Source organism: Dipodomys spectabilis, unplaced genomic scaffold (genome assembly GCF_019054845.1).
Source record: "Dipodomys spectabilis isolate Male_0828 unplaced genomic scaffold, ASM1905484v1 ptg000125l, whole genome shotgun sequence".
Classification (NCBI taxonomy): domain Eukaryota; kingdom Metazoa; phylum Chordata; class Mammalia; order Rodentia; family Heteromyidae; genus Dipodomys; species Dipodomys spectabilis.
Window position 1 is genome coordinate 16,648,745 of NW_024870802.1, and position 19,682 is coordinate 16,668,426.

General features: G+C 45.1%; 1 protein-coding gene across 2 annotated transcripts in view; it reads left to right on the top strand.

The window, feature by feature from the left end:
• Aldh18a1 (aldehyde dehydrogenase 18 family member A1) overlaps nt 1–18,738 on the top strand; it is a 41,116-nt gene extending 22,378 nt beyond the window's left edge. For both annotated transcript variants that reach the window (XM_042689545.1, XM_042689546.1), the window contains exons 8-18: nt 127–251; nt 948–1,092; nt 1,709–1,782; nt 2,876–2,969; nt 6,867–7,087; nt 9,305–9,442; nt 12,109–12,304; nt 12,408–12,529; nt 14,562–14,748; nt 15,548–15,643; nt 17,774–18,738. In XM_042689545.1, coding sequence (XP_042545479.1) covers nt 127–251; nt 948–1,092; nt 1,709–1,782; nt 2,876–2,969; nt 6,867–7,087; nt 9,305–9,442; nt 12,109–12,304; nt 12,408–12,529; nt 14,562–14,748; nt 15,548–15,643; nt 17,774–17,955 — 1,580 coding nt within the window. In that variant the 3' untranslated portion in view covers nt 17,956–18,738. The remainder of the gene's footprint in view (nt 1–126; nt 252–947; nt 1,093–1,708; nt 1,783–2,875; nt 2,970–6,866; nt 7,088–9,304; nt 9,443–12,108; nt 12,305–12,407; nt 12,530–14,561; nt 14,749–15,547; nt 15,644–17,773) is intronic.
• The last annotated feature ends 944 nt before the right edge of the window (nt 18,739–19,682 follow it).

Genomic DNA, 19,682 nt, shown 5'->3' on the forward strand with positions numbered 1-19,682 from the left:
TATCCTCTCTGGTTAAGCAGGTGGTGGCACAGTGGTTTTCTCCTCCTAGCAGGTGCCTAGGGAGTCTCCTCTAGGGGACACATACTTCTATCAAAGCAGTGTCACTGATTTTCCTCTACTTTTTAGGCCTTTTTGACAGCCCCCCAGGTTCAGATGATGCAAAGCTGATTGATATATTTTATCCTGGAGATCAGCAGTCTGTGACATTTGGAACCAAGTCTAGAGTAGGAATGGGTGGCATGGAAGCCAAGGTAAGATGGGTACCTGAATTGTCTGTAGCAGTCGGAAAAAGTCCGAACAGTATTTATCCTTTTTACTTTTAAAATGGTTTGCGGATTAATGGTTCTGATATTTTACATATATGCACATATCTAAATGCAGGCTTACTGAATATTGTGTAGCTATGTTAAATCAGCTGAGTATGTATTTTTATTACTATTATAAACTCAAGGATAGGGACTATGTAATGTTCAATTTCTAAATCATCTATCATCAGCGCAAATACTTTTCGAAATTTTTCAAAATTTCTTTCTCATTAATTGTCCTAAGAAGCTGCATGTCTCAAGGCCCAGAATCATGTAGCAGTGGTAGTGATGAGAGCAAGAGCTTCATTTGAACAAACAAACATAAAAAAGCTAAATTGACTTATGATCAGACTCGGCTTAAAGTCAGGGCTGTTCATTGAGCTGCCATTATTTTAAATGTAACAAAATGCAGAAGTCAGGAGCCCTGTACTGAGAATCTCTAAGGAGAGGTTTCACCCTCAGTCAATACCTGATGGGCTGGACTGGGAAAGAATTTGAGCTGTACATCTTTTCACAACTTGTGAGCTGTTAGAACATTCCTGTGTTAACTTACTCAAAATTCAATTATACATATTTTTTGTGAGTACAAAAATGTGACTGGCTGGGTCTGAATCTGTTCTTTGACTCAAACTTGTTCCTTAGGTGAAAGCAGCTCTCTGGGCTTTGCAAGGTGGCACATCTGTTGTTATTGCCAACGGAACCCACCCAAAAGTATCTGGACACGTCATCACAGACATCGTGGAAGGCAAGAAAGTCGGCACCTTCTTTTCAGAAGTAAAGCCTGCTGGTAAGTCATTCTTTATAAGATTGCAAGGCCTATGGGTGATAGGTCGTGACGCTGTAGCATTAGGTTAGAGATTGCAGAAGTAATAATGTCGTGAAGTCTGGAATTTTCAATACTGTTTTCAAAATTGGATTTTGACTAACTTTTGTAAACTTCTGACTATCCTGTTTAGTTAAGCTTCCTTTCCAAAATGACTAGGTTCAAAAACAAGCTTCCAGTTTTTCAAGAAACATGCTGTCTGTGCTAGATGCCCCAAGCTAGTAAGCACTAGTGATACAAAGGTGTGTAATATATGGTATGTGCTTGAATTTCTCTCATGTGCTCACCAAGGGTTCAAGAAGTGCCTTATGATCTGCTCACAAAGGCAAACACATTAGGACCAGTAAGCTGAGGTGGAGTTGAGAGGAACTCTAAAAGGTACAAATTATGTTGTGCATACTAACAGTATAGGAAAGTTTATTTATGCCTGAGCTACACTGCCATGTTCTTTTGCCATTTCATTGGCCATATCTGACGCAGGCACCAGGACTCAGGGCCTCTTGCATGTGGCAAGCGTGTTGGGTGCTGGGGACGTGAGACAGAGCCAGCCGTGGTCTGATGCACGTCCATATTCTTTCAGGTCCTACTGTTGAACAGCAGGGAGAAATGGCCCGATCTGGAGGGAGGATGTTGGCCACATTGGAACCTGAGCAGGTAAGAAATTTGACCTAGGGTTTTGTTAGTTTTCAAAGCAAGTCATGCTTATTACTCAGTACAGCAGTCAAACCTGCTGATCCTACCTTACTATAGTATCCAGAGTTATCTGAATTACAGGTCTCATTCAGGTTTGCTCTGCCTTTTTTCTTTTTCTTAATTTTACTTTCCCTTAGGTAGATCTTTTCTTCATAACCTGAGTGTTTTGATCAAAGGCATCATGAATATGATGAAACCAAGAAAGCTACCTATTATTCCTGCCATGTAGCAGGCATGGAAGTGTAGGAAAAGTAACTCTCCCCATCCATTGTCTCCCCTGCCTCACCTGTGAAATGGGAGCCTGAGAGCCATAGTTGATGCCCTGCCTAAGTGACAACAGATTTTCATGAATTAGACTCTAAGCAGCACATGCAGTGAGGCTTGACATGGTAAGGAAGGCACAGGAAACTCCTGCTTTCTAAGCTGGCATAGGTAAGGATGGACTTGAGAGTGGTGGAGATAGAAGATTGGCCTGAGAAGGGATAAGAATTTAAATTTTACTGTAAATTGAGAAAGAAAGAAAGCAAAGTAGGAGCCTAGCTTTACTCCTTCAGTAATCACCATGTCCTTTGCTACATTTCCCAGTCTGGGAGGGAGAAAGACCTAGAGTCTCTTCAGGCATCTCTCCAGGCTTGGCTTTAGTTTAGTTTAGTTTTTTTTTTCTCCCCTCTTTGATCAACTTCATCAAGTAGTTGACATCAAGTAGTTGTCAATCCTAAATTTGTAAAGATGTGTATATGACACTCATTCCCATCTCTTCCCTCTATCTTATGGATAAATTGTATAATCTGTCTTGCTCCCACTGCTGGGCCATGGTTTACTAGTTACACTGATTGGGAATGGTAAAAGAAAAGGATCAGAAAGAAGAAACCGGGATATTGGTAAACAAAGGGGGACACAGCGGTGGGATATGAACTCCAGGAAGTAAGAGGAGTTTACAGTGGTGACTTTGGCTTTTGGGGCAAGGCCTGGCACTTTTGGGCCTTCTGGTGTGCAATCTTAGTGGATTAATGTAGCTGATTGGTTCTTTTCCAATGGTTTGCCTTTCTTCTAGAGAGCAGAAATCATCCATCATCTGGCAGACCTGTTGACAGATCAGCGAGATGAGATCCTGTTAGCCAATAAAAAGGACTTGGAGGAGGCACAAGGTAAAGAGTCCCTTGTGGAGAGTTTCTGTTTTATTTATCTTTGTTGTTCTTCTTCATTTTACCAGTAATTTACCTAAAGGCAAGCTTGTTACAGAAGAAATTATGTTACACATCATCGGTACCCACGGTGCATGGTGAATACTAGGTAACCTTTTTCGAGCTCTTCCTGTGCTGATATCCTTCCTGAATACTCTAGTAAACCCATGCTCTCCCCAAGCCCCCCCACAGGTGAGCAGGGGCTGCGGTAGCAGGTTCAGGACCAGGAAAGGAAAGAGTCTCATTGCTTTAGCATTTCAGCTAACCTGCTAGCAATTCTTGAGGCTGTTCTGTTAATAGGCCTCATGTAAAGGGCTTTACCAACAGGATTGCATTTCTATATCACAACACAGCATGTCAGAGGGAGCTACTGTTTATTATTCCTGGTTTACAAAGGGGCAGCTGAAACTGATATGCTGCCTCTTGCCCCACACCATATGGTCAGAGATGGACCTGGGATTCGAGCATAGATAACACATTAAAGGGCTTATAAGTATAGTGTGTGCAGCCTATGATGAGTCGTAGGTTCATTTTAGTTCATGGAGTCTAGTTTGAAGTCTTCACAGAGTGAGCACCAGGTGTTCTGGTAGAGTAGGGAGTGGGCAGATGGATGAACTTGGACCACAGAGGAATTAGAGCCTTCTTTGATTCTTCTTCTGTCTTTTCCACATTCAAGTAATAGAGTTAATTTTCACTGTGCCTTGAATTTCCTTTTCTCTTGAATACATACGCCTCCTTAGCCTAACAAGGCTCATCAGCTATTCTTCTTTGCCAGTCCTAGGGCTTGAACTCAGGGCCTGGACACTGTCCTTGAGCTTTTTTGCTCAAGACTAATGCTCTACACTTGAGCCACAGCTCTACTTCTTTTTGATGGTTAATTGGAGGTAAGAGTCTCACAGACTTTCCTGCCTGGGCTGGCTTTGAACTCTGATCCTTAGAACTCAGCCTCCTGAGTGGGATTATAAGCATGAGCCACCAGTGATTTATTGTGTGTGCGTGCGTGCGTGCGTGCGTGCGTGCGTGCGTGCGTGCGTGCGTGTGTGTGTGTGTATGCACGCGCACTAGTTCTGGGGCTTGAATTCAGGGTCACAGTACTGTCCCTGAGTTTTTGTGCTCACGACTAGAGTTCTGTAGCACTCCACTTCCAGCTTTTTGGGTTATTGGAGATAGTCTCACAGACTTTTCTGCCTGGGCTGACTTTAAACCACAGTTCTCAGATCTCAGCCTCCTGTGTAGCTACGAATACAGGCAAGAGCTGCCAGCACCTGGCTGACTACACACACACACACACACACACACACACACACACACACACACACACGCACACGCACACACGCACACACACACATATGTATATATATTAAACTCAGGGACTTGTGCTTGCTAGGCAAGTATTCTACCACTTGAGGCACAACTCCCAGTCCTGTTTCCATTTTTTTTTCTCTCTTTTTTTTTTTGGTCAGTTCTGGGGCTTGAACTCTGGGCCTGGGCACCATCCCTCAGCTCTTCAGCTCAAGGTGAGCGCTCTACCACTTGAGCCACAGTCCACTTCCGGTTTTCTAGTGGTTTATTGGAGATAAGATTCTCATGAACTTTCCTGCCTGGGCTGGCTTTGAACCGTGATCCTCAGATCTCAGCCTCCTGTGTAGTTTGGATTACAGGCATGAGCCACTGGCGCCTGACTTTGTTTTCATTTCTTAAAAAACTTGGAAGGGGGCTGGGAAGGTGGCTCAGTGGTAGAGTGCTTGCCTTGCATGCATGAGGCCCTGGGTTTGATTCCTCAGCACTACATAAGCAGAAAAGGCTGGAAGTGGCGCTGTGGCTCAAGTGGTAGAGTGCTAGCCTTGAGCTGAAGAGCTGAGGTACAGCGCCCAGGCCCAGAGTTCAAGTCCCACAACTGACCGAAAAATAAAAATAAAAACAAAACCACTCTGAAGTGGAGTTTACAGAGTCTCTTGAATCTTTGTATTATTAGAAAGTCAAGGTATATTTTCAAAAATGGGAGTCTTTGAAAATACGTAGTTCTTGGGGAAGGAAGGGATGGTAAGGGAAAGCAAAGGAGGAGGTAACAACACTCAATAGGAAATGTACTCATTCCCTTCCTCATGTAACCTTAACACCTCTGCACAGTATTTTTACAATACAAAATATACAAGATATAAAATGTGGCTTCAAAAAAGAAAAAAAGAAAATGTCTAGTTCTTTGCAATTAAAATAAAAGAACTAAACTCTAGACCTATGATCTAGGTTGTACAGCTTATTGATAGGCTCTGAATTCTGATTCTAATAATGTTTCTCTGGAAATATACAGGACACACAGATGGTTAAAATTAGTGTTTGAAGAGATGGAAATGTTTATTGCTCTGACTTGATTATTACAGGTTGTATATCTATATTGCATTCTGTATTGTACTTAGTAAAGATGCACAGATATTGTATCACAGTTATAATATTAAGCCAACTACAGAGGAGCATGCCTATAATCAATCTCAACTACTTAGGAGTCTAAGCTAAGAGGATTTCGAGTTTGAGGCCAGCAGACCCTATCTCAAAAAAATAAAAAGTACAAGCTTGGTAACCCACTTTGACTCAGCAATCTTAATTCAGGGAATTAATCCTAGGTAAATATTTTAAGAGGAGGAAACAGATATTAATATAAATACTTAGGGAAAGATCATTTATCACATTGAAAAATTGGAAATAACCAGAATGTCTAGTAATACGTACTTGGTTACGTACACTAAGTTGTATACACTCAACAGACTACTTAGTAGTAATTAAAATAATTTTTTATTATTGTATTTCATTTTATTTTTTTGTTGTTTATGGGGCTTGAACTCAGGGCCTGGGTGCTGCCCCTGAGCTCTTTTTCCTCAAGGCTAGTGCCCTACCTCTTTGAGCCACAGTGACACTCAGTTTTCTGGTTGTTAATTGAAAATAAGTGTCTCACAGACTTTCCTGGCTGGCTAACTTTGAACCAAAATCCTCAGATACTAGTAGTAGCTAGGATTATAGATGTGAGCCACCAGTGCACTTCTAAAATAATAAGTTTTGTATCATGGAAAACATACTTGCATTGTAAGGTGAAAACCTAGAATGCAGCATTAAACATACACTATAATAAAACTCAGTTCTTACTTAGCACATGAGGGAATATAAAGAAAATGGATTAATTGCATGTTACAATGGTTGGTAGAATGATGAGTGTTTTTTTTTCATAATCCCATCTCAGCATTAATCACATAATGATTTGTGATGTGTTTGTGTGTAGACAAAATTACACTGTGTATATACTACTTGAAATTCTGTGTAAGCGTGTACTGTAATTTAACTTTTGAATTTTGGAAGAAGATATACCTGTGTTGCTGCTTATAGAATAGTTCACTCACTATAAAAAGTTACAGTCATAAAGACAGACAGGTCTTTAATGTCCTTGAAACCTTACAGCCATCTCTGTGTGTGCATATATGTCTGCAGTCATTGGTAGTAGGGTCATGTTATACCTGCTGTTTCTTAGTTGGCATTTTTCACAGCTTATTATTATACATGGTGACTATTATAGCCCCTCATCTGGATCTTGAGATCAAATCCAGTTTCTCCCTATTATGAAATGCTTGTCTTTGTTGCATGCAGTCTTTCATGCAAATGCTAAGCTTTTGGAACTGGGAATGCTGGCCCCAAGGTGTGGATGGCTCACACTGCCAAGCTATTCCCCAGAAAAGGCTATGGAAATGGCATATTATTGTCTTACTGAGACTCCTCTGAGTTCCATACAGTCACATGGGTCAGTAAGACATCAGGGGGATGGCTATAGCCTGCCTAGATCCGCCTCTTTATCACAAATCCTCATCCCCATTTCAGGGAGACTAGCAACCCCCTTGCTGAAGCGCCTGAGCCTTTCCACATCTAAGCTGAACAGCCTGGCCATCGGGCTGCGGCAGATCGCAGCCTCCTCACACGACAGTGTCGGGCGTGTTTTACGCCGAACTCGAATTGCCAAAAACCTCGAACTAGAACAAGTGACTGTCCCAATTGGCGTTCTCCTGGTGATCTTTGAATCTCGCCCTGATTGTCTACCCCAGGTATGTGATTGTGATTAATTGAGGGGAACTGGGGCGTGGGGAGGTGAGGGGGAGTTTAGTTAGAATAATTCTTAGCATCAGATGTAAGTCTCCTAAAGACTGTTGCAAGTGTAGGAAAGGGAGAGATGCCCTTTTTTTCACCACATGGCTCTAAAGGTATTTAGTGTTCTTGATTCTTCCAATAATTCTAAAGTAGGAATTACATATATCCATTTTACAGTAAAAGAAATTGAATGTTAGGGCTGGGAAGGTGGCTCAGTGTAGAGTGCTTACCTTGCATGCATGAAGCCTGGGTTTGATTCCTCAGCACCACATAAGCAGAGAAAACCAGAAGTGGCACTGTGGCTCAAATTGTAGAGCACTAGCCTTGAGCTGAAGAGCTGAGGGACAGGGCCCAGGTCCAGAGTTCAGACCCCACGACCAACAAAAAAAGGAAAAAGAAAAAAAAGAAGGAAAGAAAGAAAATTAAATGTTATAAAGGTAAATATTACTGACACGGTTAGGCACAGTGGTTTAGCCTATAATCCTACCTACTTAGGAAGCAGAGAATGAGAGGATTATGGTTTGTGGACAACTCAAGTAAAAAGTTTAAGAGACTCCATTTCAACCAATAACAAGCTGGGCTCAGTTGTATAGCTGTCATTCAATTACATGGAAAGCAAAAATAGAATTGTAGTCCAGGCTGGCCTGGAATAAGCTTGAAACCCTGTCACACTTGTATGGATGGAGCTGTTGCTGGAGCCCAGATCAACCCATGGCTCTGCAACATGAAAGTAAGTTTCCAAACATCTTAGTTCATGGTGTTCTTTGTTCTCTGACAACCAGTTCTTGCTAGCCTGTTCTAGTCATTTATGTAATAACTGGCCTTGCCCATGTGAAAAAGACCCCTAGCTTATCAGTGACTCAGATGGATTCCTGGAGGCAAACTAATTAGGAAAAAAAAAAGAATGTGTACGGGAATTGGAATGTAGCGCTCTTTAAGGATTGTTGAGAACACGTGTATGCAGGTATAAAGGTCCTGCCAGCAACCATGCTGTGAAACACAAGGTAGCCTTAGAGAATGGCGTCACTGGGTTACCTTAAACTCAACTGGACTGTCCAGTAGGATAATAGTCCCACTCTCTGAGTATAAGGCATAGGGGACCAGGGGAATCTGAAACACTCTGTGGAGGTTCTCTGCTGTGGCTTTAAACTAGCTTCACCAAGACCTCCCATTTCATGGAAGTCTGTGCTTGGCCCCTGGCTGACACTGTCATACCATCCCGGTAGCCAAATGCCTACCTTGTAGAAATGCCCAGAGGTGACAGTAAAACTCCTCTGTGCTAGGATAAATGGTCCTGAGTGTGTGTGTGGGCTCTGTCCACAGAGTGCCTGCCACTAGGCGCATACCATAGCTGATTGCTCAAGGAAGTAGGGTTTTCTCTGCTGCCAAAGTTTCTCCCCCTGGGATCTTAGCTCCCAGTGGCAATACAGAATCTACAAATCCTAAAATTTGGATGCAGAATATGCTATGTATGCATTTATCTGCAGGATTAAGGACTCCTGATCTGAAGATGAACGTGGACAAGCAGTTTTTTAGTAAAGTTATTTTCCCTGCCCTATGAAATCATTTATCCCAAGAGAATTCAGAAACGTAAGCTTCAACCTTAGGATTGGTGTCACTAACTCTGCTTGGGGAGGGTAACTAACCCTTCTCTCAGGAGACCACACATAGCACATGCTCCCTCTCCCCCATTACTGTCCGGGGCTAACAGGAGCTCCAGTCTTCTCCATTCTCTTAGTACTAGGGTGTAACTCAGTGGTAGAGTACTTTCCAGGTATGTGTAAGGCCCTGGGTTCAATCTCCAGCAACATAAACCAAACAAAACAAATGAAAACCAATTCCAGGATCAGAATAGAATGTGCCCAACAGTGCTGCTCAGCCTGGACAGAATCAAGTAAAGCAAACGCTTCTTTGGCCTCATGGTGGCCAAGGTGGCTGGGAGCCTCATGGCCCTGATGACCGAATTCAGGTCAGATTGCTAATGGTACCGAGGAAGCCGTAGAGGTTAGTTCCTCAGTATGATGCCCGTGGGGCATCATTGCCCTCTCTGGGCTTGGGTTTAAAGTGAGGTAATTTTAATTCCCTGGGATGATGTGAAAGTGTGAACATAGTAAACAGTGTGCTGGACAAATGCTCACATTATTGTTTCTCTTGTTTTTCCCTTTGATCTGCAGGTGGCTGCCTTGGCTATTGCGAGTGGTAACGGCTTGTTACTCAAAGGAGGGAAGGAGGCTGCACACAGCAACCGGATTCTTCACCTCCTCACCCAGGAGGCGCTCTCAATCCATGGCGTCAAGGATGCCGTTCAGCTGGTAGGTGTCCAGAGTGAGCCAAGTCATGTCTTAGGGAACATGAAGAAAGCTTAGGCCAAAACACTTCTACAGCCAGCTCTATCGGCAGATCCTGTGAGCCAGCGGACATGAGGCTGTTCAGCACAGCCAGCAGGCTCACCCAGACAGCTGGGTCCTGTCCCTGCTAGTTTATAAGGATGTTGATTCAGTCTTAATCCTTTAAGTCACAGCATGACAGACCCTGAGTGTGAGGCCTGGGTTCTTCTCATTGCTCCAGTGATGTAATTTCATTAGGTGCACTTTAAGACAGTTGGTCATATTCCGTTATGCATAAGAAGGCGATCATGAAGCCACCTCTGTCACAGTGGTCACTCTGTAGAGTTACCCCGAGAGGTTTGATAGTAACAGCTATGGTTCATTGAGTCCTCAGGACAGCCCTTCAAGGAAAATACCATTAGTTACTAGACCCATTTCTTCCATGGGAAAAAAACATGCCCAAAAAACATCACCCAACACCACCCTGTCTGTGATGGGCAGATTTCAACCTAGGCCACCTCCAGATCCTTCTCTTTTTTTCTATGGATCCCCTCACTCTAGCACCTCAGGAGTCTGCCAGCAGCTGGAAGAAGGATTCCATCCAGTCGTACTGCTTGGCCAGTGTCAAATGTGGTTTCTGTGTGGCAGCAAAGTGAGAGAGAGAGCTCAGACTTTAGGTATTTGAATTCCAGTTCCAGGGCTTTCTAGCTTAGATAGGCTTCCACTCTTTTCCCTTCTCCCTCCTCTCTAATCCTCCTTTCTTCTCTCCCTCCCCCTTTCTTCCCCTTCTCTTTTGTTCCTGGCCTTTTTCCCTGCAGAGGTATAACAAACCTAAAGTAACATATACCGATCTTAAGTATAACAAACCTTTTTAAAGTTCCATGTAAGATCCTCAGTGAGTAACCATGAGTTGTGTCAACATGTAGCCCAGTGCCAGCATGCCAGCAAGCTCCTTTCTGTCTTTCCCAGCTACTGTGCTCTACCCATTCCCCAAAGGCAACCACTTTTTTATTTTTGGTCAGTCCTGGGGCTTGAACTTGGGCTTGGGCACTGTCCCTCAGCACTTCAGCTCAAGGCTAGTGCTCTACCACTTGAGCCACAGAATCACTTCTGGTTTTCTGGTAGTTTATTGGAGGTAAGAGTTTCATGGCTTTTCCTGCCTGGGCTGGATCTCAGATCCAGATCTCAGCCTCCTGAGTAGCTAGAATTACAGGCATGAGCCATCAGTGCCCGGTGGCAACCACTTTTTTGACTGCTGACACATTCAATTACTTTTGCCTGTTATTAAATAGAAATGGAGTCATTCAAAATGTACTTGTATAATGTATACCATTTGCTCATCCTACAACATGACTTTCACCCATATTACCACATCTAACAATGATTTCCCTTTCATTGCATTGTAATATTCTAGTCACATCAATGTACTTACTACAGCTCATCCTTTCCTCTGTTGGTGACTTCTTTGGATTGTTTCCAGTTTGGGGATCTGTGGAATAAAATTGCCAAGAACATTCTGGCACATATCTTTCTGCTGTAGAAGAAATAACATAACCATATGAAGCACAATTAAAAATCCAAGAAGATGGGCTGGGAATGTGACTTAGTTGGCAGAGTGCTTGCCTCACATGCATGAAGCCCTAGGTTTGATTCCTCAGTACCACATAAACAGAAAAAGCTAGAAGTGGCACTGTGGATCAAGTGGTAGAGTGCTAGCCTTAAGCAAAAAGAAGATCAGGAACAGTGCCCAGGCCCTGAGTTCAAGCCCCAGTACTGGCAAATTTTTAAAAATCAAGAAGAAAAAGCAAAATGCCCATAATCGCACTGTCCTGCCATAAGCACTTTATAGTTGGTCCAGTCGGTGTCCCATGTTAGAGGTTATCAACAGATGTTCTAAGCTGAAACTTCTCAGCAAGACTCAGGGTTTCTTTGAGGCCACGGAGAACTGGCAGAGCAGTTACTGAAGCAATTCTTACAGCTGGCACTGATAGAGACTGCCTTCACTTCCACAGGCAATACTTGGAACCTCCTCTGACATTTCGCTAGCCCTGAGACATGGCTAGCTTCTCTGCAAGACTCTGAGCTCTGGGAGAGAAGGGACAAATCTGCATGTCTCACAGAGACAGCACCAAAGCAGTTAGAATCTGGTTAGCACTTGCTGGATGTTATTTCAGTCCCCACTGAAATGGGGACTGCCATTTCAGAATAAGTTTGTAGTGCTCAGGATATTTAGGTATTGATGTATAAAATGGAAGCTGCTATTCGTGTGTGTGTGTGTGTGTGTGTGTGTGTGTGTGTGTGTGTGTGTGTGTGTGTGTGTGTGTGTGTGTGTGTGTGTGTGTGTGTGTGTGTGTGTGTGTGTGTGTGTGTGTGTGTGTGTGTGTGTGTGTGTGTGTGTGTGTCCAGGGCTTGAACTCAGAGCCTGGGCACTGACTCTGAGTTTATATACTCAAGAGTAGCATTCTATTATTTGAACTACAGCTCCACTTACTGTTTTTTTGTTTTTTGAGACAAAGTCTGACCAAACTGGTCTCAAACTTACAATTTCTGCCTCAGCCTCCTAACTACTGGAATACTGAAATTACAAGTGTGTGCTATTATACTCAACTCAGAAAATGTCATCTTTAGCTTTTGATTTGCTTCCCCTTCAGGTGAATACTCGAGAAGAAGTTGAAGATCTCTGCCGCCTAGACAATATGATAGATCTGATCATTCCTCGCGGCTCTTCCCAGCTAGTCAGAGACATCCAGAAAGCTGCAAAGGGAATTCCAGTGATGGGACACAGTGAAGGGATCTGCCACATGTTTGTGGATTCAGAGGCCAGTGTCGACAAGGTCACCAGACTTGGTGAGCTGGACAGAATCTACCATGTAGTGAGGGCGAAATAGTGAAACCTTCTATGCCTGTGGATTGTGTACACTGATAGAATTCTTTGCTCTTCTTCTTTCAGTCCGAGACTCTAAGTGTGAATATCCAGCTGCCTGTAATGCTTTGGAGACTTTGCTGATCCATCGGGATCTGCTGAGAACACCGCTGTTCGACCAGATCATCGATATGCTGAGAGTGGAGCAGGTAAGGGACCCAGGACCACCACTAGGACATCTCCTCCTGTCTATGAAACTAGACCACGAGCAGCCACTTCACGCAGTCTCAAGCCTATACTTAATATGAAGTTCTGAGTGGGTAAGACATAGCCCACCCTCAGGCAGTCTGGTGGTTGGGCCAAACATACAGTCAGATCAGCTATCAAAATGTAGGACCTTCTGTGCCAGGAGGGGTCAGAGGTAAGATGGCACAGACTGAGTACTGGCTTTCTGCCCATCTTTTATTCTAGTAGCAAAGTTGATGTTTTCAAGCAGACATTCGTTTTTTTTTGAGTTTCATTTAAAGATTGTGCAGAAATGTTTTCAAATTAAAAATTTGTATGTATTCACGCTCCCCCAAAATGCCTTCTATTACTAATATTTATGTCCTTAATGCATGATATTTGGGGTCAGCAATTTGTGTACTGTCCCCTCTGGACTATATTTGTACCAGGCACTAAGGTAGTAGACAAACCATGCAGTATGTTTATTTCAAACATAAATGTGTGCTCTGTCCTGCATTCATGACTACGAAGTAAGAGAAGTTTTCAAGGCAAAATGGGCAATCTGTTCAACTTCCTGCATGGATGCACTTCCAACTGAACAGCCAGTGCCATGGCACAGTATGGAATTTAGTGGGCTAGCGCAGCAATAGGCAAGGTGCTTACTGGCCTTGGTTGTTTGACCCTTACATGTCTCTTCCTTTCTGTTCTGTTGCTGGAAGAGAAGGCTCCAGTCTGCTTAGAGATATGGCATGGTCCCAGTGAGGATGAGGATGTAAAAGAATTGTTTTGAAAATGAAAATGCACCCAACAGTAAAAGAAAGTTCAATCACATGCTCCCTCACATTAGGACTCCTGTTTTATATTACCAGTCCATTTGGCGGGGTATTTATGGGTGGCCAAGTACCAGTGAACTCAACTGGACAGGAAGAAGGCTCTCTTTGGGCCAGGACCAAGCTCCTGGTCTTAATATGAACAAGCCTTTCCTATCCTCAGTCATCAAAATGAGGATTGCCTTGAAATGCCTCAACCCAAAATAAGTTAGTGCAGCGCCTTTGTGGGCAGGAGGGAAAGCCCACACATGTCTTGATTGGGGATAGGAAACGTTGTTGGGTTGTAGCTCTGGAGGGAGTAGGGGTCCCAAGTTAGAAATGTATCTGAGATCAAGCTTTAAAGCAACAAGGACAACTCAGACACCATTTGTTAACATTGGAATCAAGGCAAGAGCTTTACCCAAAGAATCTAGACGTGCACTATGTCAGACACAAGGCCTCAATGGGGTCAGTCCTGTGCCCAGCAGTCAGTCAGCATCTGAGGATCCTAGTACTCCTAATAGGAGCAGGGGCAGTGTAACAGTGCACAGCCTGGAGCTCACTGAGCCAGCTAGAAATCTGACAGGGACCTAGTGTTTGAGGTATTATCTCAAGCTCTGCTTACTTCCAAAACCAGGCATGAGTGGCTCACACCTAGCTACTCAAGAGGGTAATACTTGGGAACATGGAAGTTTGAAGCCCATGACATTCCATCTCCATTTTTAGCAAGAAGCTGTGCCAGAGATGTGGCTCAAATGGTAGATCACCAGCCTTGAATGAAAAATGAATAAGAGCACAAAGGTCCTGAATTCATGCCCCAGTACCTGCACAAAATCACCACAACCCCTAGGGCTTTTCCAGGGTATAGAGAGTAGACATGCATGTATGTGTTGTGTGAGTCCAGTAGCTTGCTCCTACACTGCAGGGAATGGGCGCTTTATAGTGAAGTATGTCAAATGCCAGAAGTTGAGGGCTTATGTCTCACACACTTGTAATACTCAAATACTCCTGTTTCAGCTTGAAGGCCCATTGCTGGCTAGTGGCCAGCAAGCCCTCAACCCAGCAGGGCGCACGCAGTGGCAGCAAGCAGCAAGGCACTTCAGTCCTTCCGGCCCCCAGGGCTATTCTGGGCTGCATCACCCAGGCCCTGCTGCTTGTTTGTTTCTGTAGTGTTTATGTTGTGGTCCCTGGACTCCCTCTGTTCCAGGTAAAAATTCACGCAGGCCCCAAGTTTGCCTCCTACTTGACCTTCAGTCCCTCAGAAGTGAAGTCACTCCGGACAGAGTACGGGGACCTGGAACTGTGCATTGAAGTGGTGGACGGCGTCCAGGAAGCCATCGAACACATCCACAAGTATGGCAGCTCTCACACGGATGTCATCGTCACAGAGAATGGTCAGTGTGCCAATACTCACTCCAGCCCGGCTCAATTTGTCCACTTCAGATCTGTGGGTGGTCTGCAGCTCTCAGGCCCTGGGGCCTGCAGGAAAACAGTCCCACACACTGCCACAATCGCATTTAGTGCTTTGTCAAGTGCTTTCACATGTGCTGTTTCTTTATTTTGCCCCACCATCCCTCAGGGAGGCAGGGCAGGGATGATTAGCAGCACTATGAACAATGTGTTGGAGAACTTGGCATCTGTATCCATGCACTATCTTGCAGGTAGTTAAAAGAACCCATTCCACAGCTAAGGAAAGCAAGGCCCTGGAAGGTAAGGACAGAAACAGTTCTGCATATTTATTCTCACCCTGCAAATAACATATTAGGGACAGTCCAGGTGTCAGGGCCTTGAGATTTGGTGGTGAAGGAAACATATGGTCCCAGAGGTATTCATAGCCAGTTCACTGGAGATCGTAACCACACCACCAGTAACAGCTGCTAGCATTTACTGAGCACTTACTGTGAGTGCTCCCGAGTTCCCTCTTACTTCATCCTCTCGTACCTGCACACCATGTGACCAAGGTAATGTCCATCCCTCTTCACTCAGGCACAGAGATATTCAGACACCTGGACCTTGCAGGCAACACAGGACAGGGGCAGGCTTGGCACACCTCTGGGACTGATGGTGGTGCTTTGCCATCTTCTTCATCAAGCCTTTCCCTGGAGAACACAGGAGGCTCCCGGCTGGCCTAGACCCTCCCAGCTCTGTCCCTGGGGAGTGACCGTTCTAATTCAGTTTCTCTCCACCCTGCAGAGAAAACAGCAGAGTTCTTCCTCCAGCATGTAGACAGTGCCTGTGTGTTCTGGAATGCCAGCACTCGCTTCTCTGATGGCTACCGCTTTGGGCTGGGTAAGAGGGACGCATGGGGGAAGAGGAATGAATCCCTTTTCACTGTGGTCCCAGGATGGTGGCGAGCTGGAAACACCTCCCCATACTCCCTCTTCTGTGACGAACATGATAGAGACAGACAGGCAAGGCAGGGAGAATATTCATTACCCACATTTCCTTTTTCATACACGGACACAAGTCAAAGCCACAAAATAGTTTGCCTCAAATCCCACAAGTTGTGTTCAGATTGCTCTCACCCCCGTACAAGCAGAGCTTGTCTTGTCTTTGTGCACAGACCATGACAGATACACATGCCACGGTCCTTTGACAACACTGCCATTGCAGACTAACTGCTTCGGGGTGCCTGTGAGATAGGAACTGCAGAACAGCACAAGACGTGCACTGAGTCTACACACCAGCATCAAAAGCCCATAGGTAGAGGGTTGTGATCTAGAGTGCATGCATTCTCCAGCACCAACACACACACACACAGAAAAGCTCAAGGTCAAGGTAATGTCTACAACAGTCTTTGAAATGAAAATCTTAGATAGCCTTCTCCCTCCTGCCATTATCTATGCCAGTTCTCTATAGTGTACAGGTTATTTAGGCCATCTAGTTGTCCTAGGGTACTCTTATACTAAACTCCATTAAGACATTTATGACTCACTTTGAATAGATAATCTGCCCAGAACAGCCCTTCTCACTGGATTACTAATAGTTATTAAAAGGAAATTTCCCCAGTCATTCTTAGCCACTAGACTGTTCATTCTTGGTTCTCTATTCTGTCTCGTTGGGGCTTTGATGTAATTATCACAGCACTTGCACTGATGTTTGTATCGTGTTCTGAAAAGGAAATAGCCACATACTTGTAAGGGCTGAGTTTGCTGGCACTCAAGTGGGAATCCAGGATGAGAGAAAAGCAAAAGAACACTCCATCATCCTTCCAGCAACTCAGAGTCACGGCCAAAATGCTGGCTCAGTCAAGTTCCTATAAGGCACGTTGAGGACAGGGACAGTTATTTGTGGAGCTTTCACTGTGTCCAACACTGTGCCAAGCACATTGCTTGCATTCTCTGGCTGGGTTCTGCAGAAAGGAATTAATCGGGTTTTGTTTTTTGGGGTTTTTTTTTTTTTTGTCAGTCGTGGGGCTTGAACTCTGGGCCTGGGCGCTGTCCCTCAACTCTTCAGCTCAAGGCGAGCGCTCTACCACTTGAGCTACAGCGCCACTGTTTTTTGGGGTTTTTTTATTTTTGTTTTTTGTTGGTCGTGGGGCCTGAACTCTGGACCTGGGTGCTGTCCCTCAGCTCTTCAGCTCAAGGCTAGCACTCTACCACTTGAGCTATAGTGCCACTTCTGGCTTTTTCTGCTTATGTGGTGCTGAGGAATTGAACTCAGGGCCTCATGCATGCAAGGCAAGCACTCTACCACTGAGCCACCATTCCAGCCCTGGAATTAATCGTTTTTTACTCATTTTCCAGCAGATAAAGCTGAAGCATGAGGGATGAAATTAGTGATGTGCCCAGAATCCCATGGCCTCGGTGTTCTGAAGTCAGAACCTGAGTGGTGCTGACCCTCTCTTGGCCAGCTCCACTGAATACAGCACAGAGCACGAAGCCAGATCCAGGAAACCTCTGGTGTCTCCTGAGGCTAAGCTAGGAGCAAGAGAGAGGAAATGAACAATAACCATTCATGCAAGGAACTGCAAGTGCCCGTGTGTTGAGAATTCAAAGAATATTAAAATCGATCATACCCTCTACTTTTGATTTCTTAAGATTATGTAGGGAAAGCCAGGGATAATCCTAGAAACTCAAGAAGTCTGATGCCAGCTTGGACACAATAACAAGATTGTCCCCTCGTCACTCCCCAGTCCAAGTGAGATGCTAAACTGATGGCAGAGACCATACCTCTAGGCTATCACTGAGATAAAGTACAGAAGAGAGGCCACATACTGTGTAGTTTTGCCATGACTGTAATGACTGAAGCACAGTCTCATGGGAACAGAGGGACTCCAGCTGGCCTGGGAAGGACGGGTGAGGAGTTGGCAGGGAATGAGGGTGTCTGATGAGGAGAATGAAGTGCCGAGCTGTGGGTCTGGTTCAGGCAGAAAGCAGAGCAAGGAAAGAGCCCCACTTTCTCCATGGTTCTTTGCAGGAGCGGAAGTGGGAATCAGCACATCACGGATCCATGCCCGAGGGCCTGTGGGTCTGGAGGGACTGCTTACTACGAAGTGGCTCCTTCGAGGGCAAGACCACGTGGTCTCAGACTTCTCCGAGCATGGCAACTTAAAGTACCTTCATGAGAACCTCCCTGTTCCCCAGAGAAACACCAACTGAGAGCAGCAACTAGGAATGTTCCATGAGGTCTTTACACTTTGACTAGTCGATAAGCCCTCTGGGAGTGAAGCCAGACCTTCTCCCTACCTCCTAGAAGGGTCTGCCCATTGGGAAGGGCACCTCAGTACTTCTGGCTCAATTTGGTACTGTCAGTCTTGGTATTCTCCATTCCAGTCTTTAGTAAAGAGAGTGATTGCTACAGATGGGTCCTTTACTTCCCTCAGTCCAGTTCCCTCCCTTGGTAGAAACAAAGGCCCGGTTTCCTTCGGGAAAACCCTGACTGCTTTTTATCACCTCAGTGAGGTCAAATCTCTCGGCATGTGCTAGCTCCTAGGGCTGCCCTCCCTCCTAAGTTTCCACATTTCAGTTCATCGCTGCCACACACGGTCATCTTCAGTCGTAGAAGAGGGACAGCTCTTCTTAGGATTCTCAGCAGAAATAGTGACTGAATGAACTGTTATTTCCACCAGGAAGATTGGCCTCTATGTGTTGGTGGGGTAGGTAAATAAACACGTCAGACATCCAGAACCAGGAGGCACCCCGGGCCCATGACACATTTGTAACCTGAGCTACAGACAGTTGAGACGAGTTCCAGGGTGTTCTACCAAGTGGGAGGAATATCCACAGCAATTATGCCTGAAATTTTTATATGAATTATTTTGTCATCCTGTCCTTTTCCTCCAGAACAAAGATTACAGGATTATTTTAATACTTTGGATTCTTCTCCCCACCTCTACTCCTTTTTTTTTTTTTTTTTGAGAAATAAAGTTCTTATGAAAAGCCTGTGTGCATGATTTTTTTCCTTATTTGTCCTTGCCCAAGACAGCCCCTTCCCTCCCCAGTGGCCCTCCACACTTTGGCATTTTCTGTGCTCTGGAAATTGGCTAAGAAAAGAGAATCTGCAGATGCAGCTGAGGCAAAGAATGCAGGAGAGGGAACCCCAACAGCCTGGAGGCTGGGGGTGTGGTGATGGTCTGAGGCCTGTGGGTTGTGTCCAGCCCTGGTCCTAGCTGACATCCTCCTCTGCCTGTCCTGCTACCTCAGGATCAGCTGACAGCTCTGCCCCTCCCCTCCTTCCCCTGGCTCCTGTCTTTTAGGGTCTGTGGTGCCCAGCAGTCTGCGGCTAGAGCACTTTTTGTCTCATGGGGACCCTCCAAAAGAAATACGCATCGCAGACATGTTACTGCTTATCCACTGGGGATGTTTTATAAGCACAAGAATTACGGTGTCATGTGGAACATGTTCCCAGGATGGCTTCAAACTCTACCTCTCATCCAGACCCTTACATGGTCTGGCAAGTCTCCCACCCAGCCTGCCCTACCCTGTGCAGAGAATTCTGGCATAGCTTGCCTGAAAAGGCAATAAACAAGGTCGTGCAGAAACTATATTGCAAATGCCACAACAGCTCCCCACCAGACAACACATGCCCCAGGAGTCTAAAATAGAAAGCAGCCCAAGAGAGCTGCAGCCCACAGGGAAGACCTGCAGAAGGCAGGCATGGAGCTGGGCCCTGAGAAGAAAGCCTGGTAGTGATGAGTGGGCAGGCTGCCTGGCAAGCAAAGATCTGGGGGTGAGGATAAAACTGACAGGAACAGAGAAACTGGGGAGCAGAGGGTATAGCAGGTCATGAGTAAACAGGAAGGTAACATCTTGGACAGCAGTATTGGCAAACCTCTAGTGGAGCCCTCTGTTCTGGTGGCATGGTTTGGGGTTTGGCCTGGAAAGAC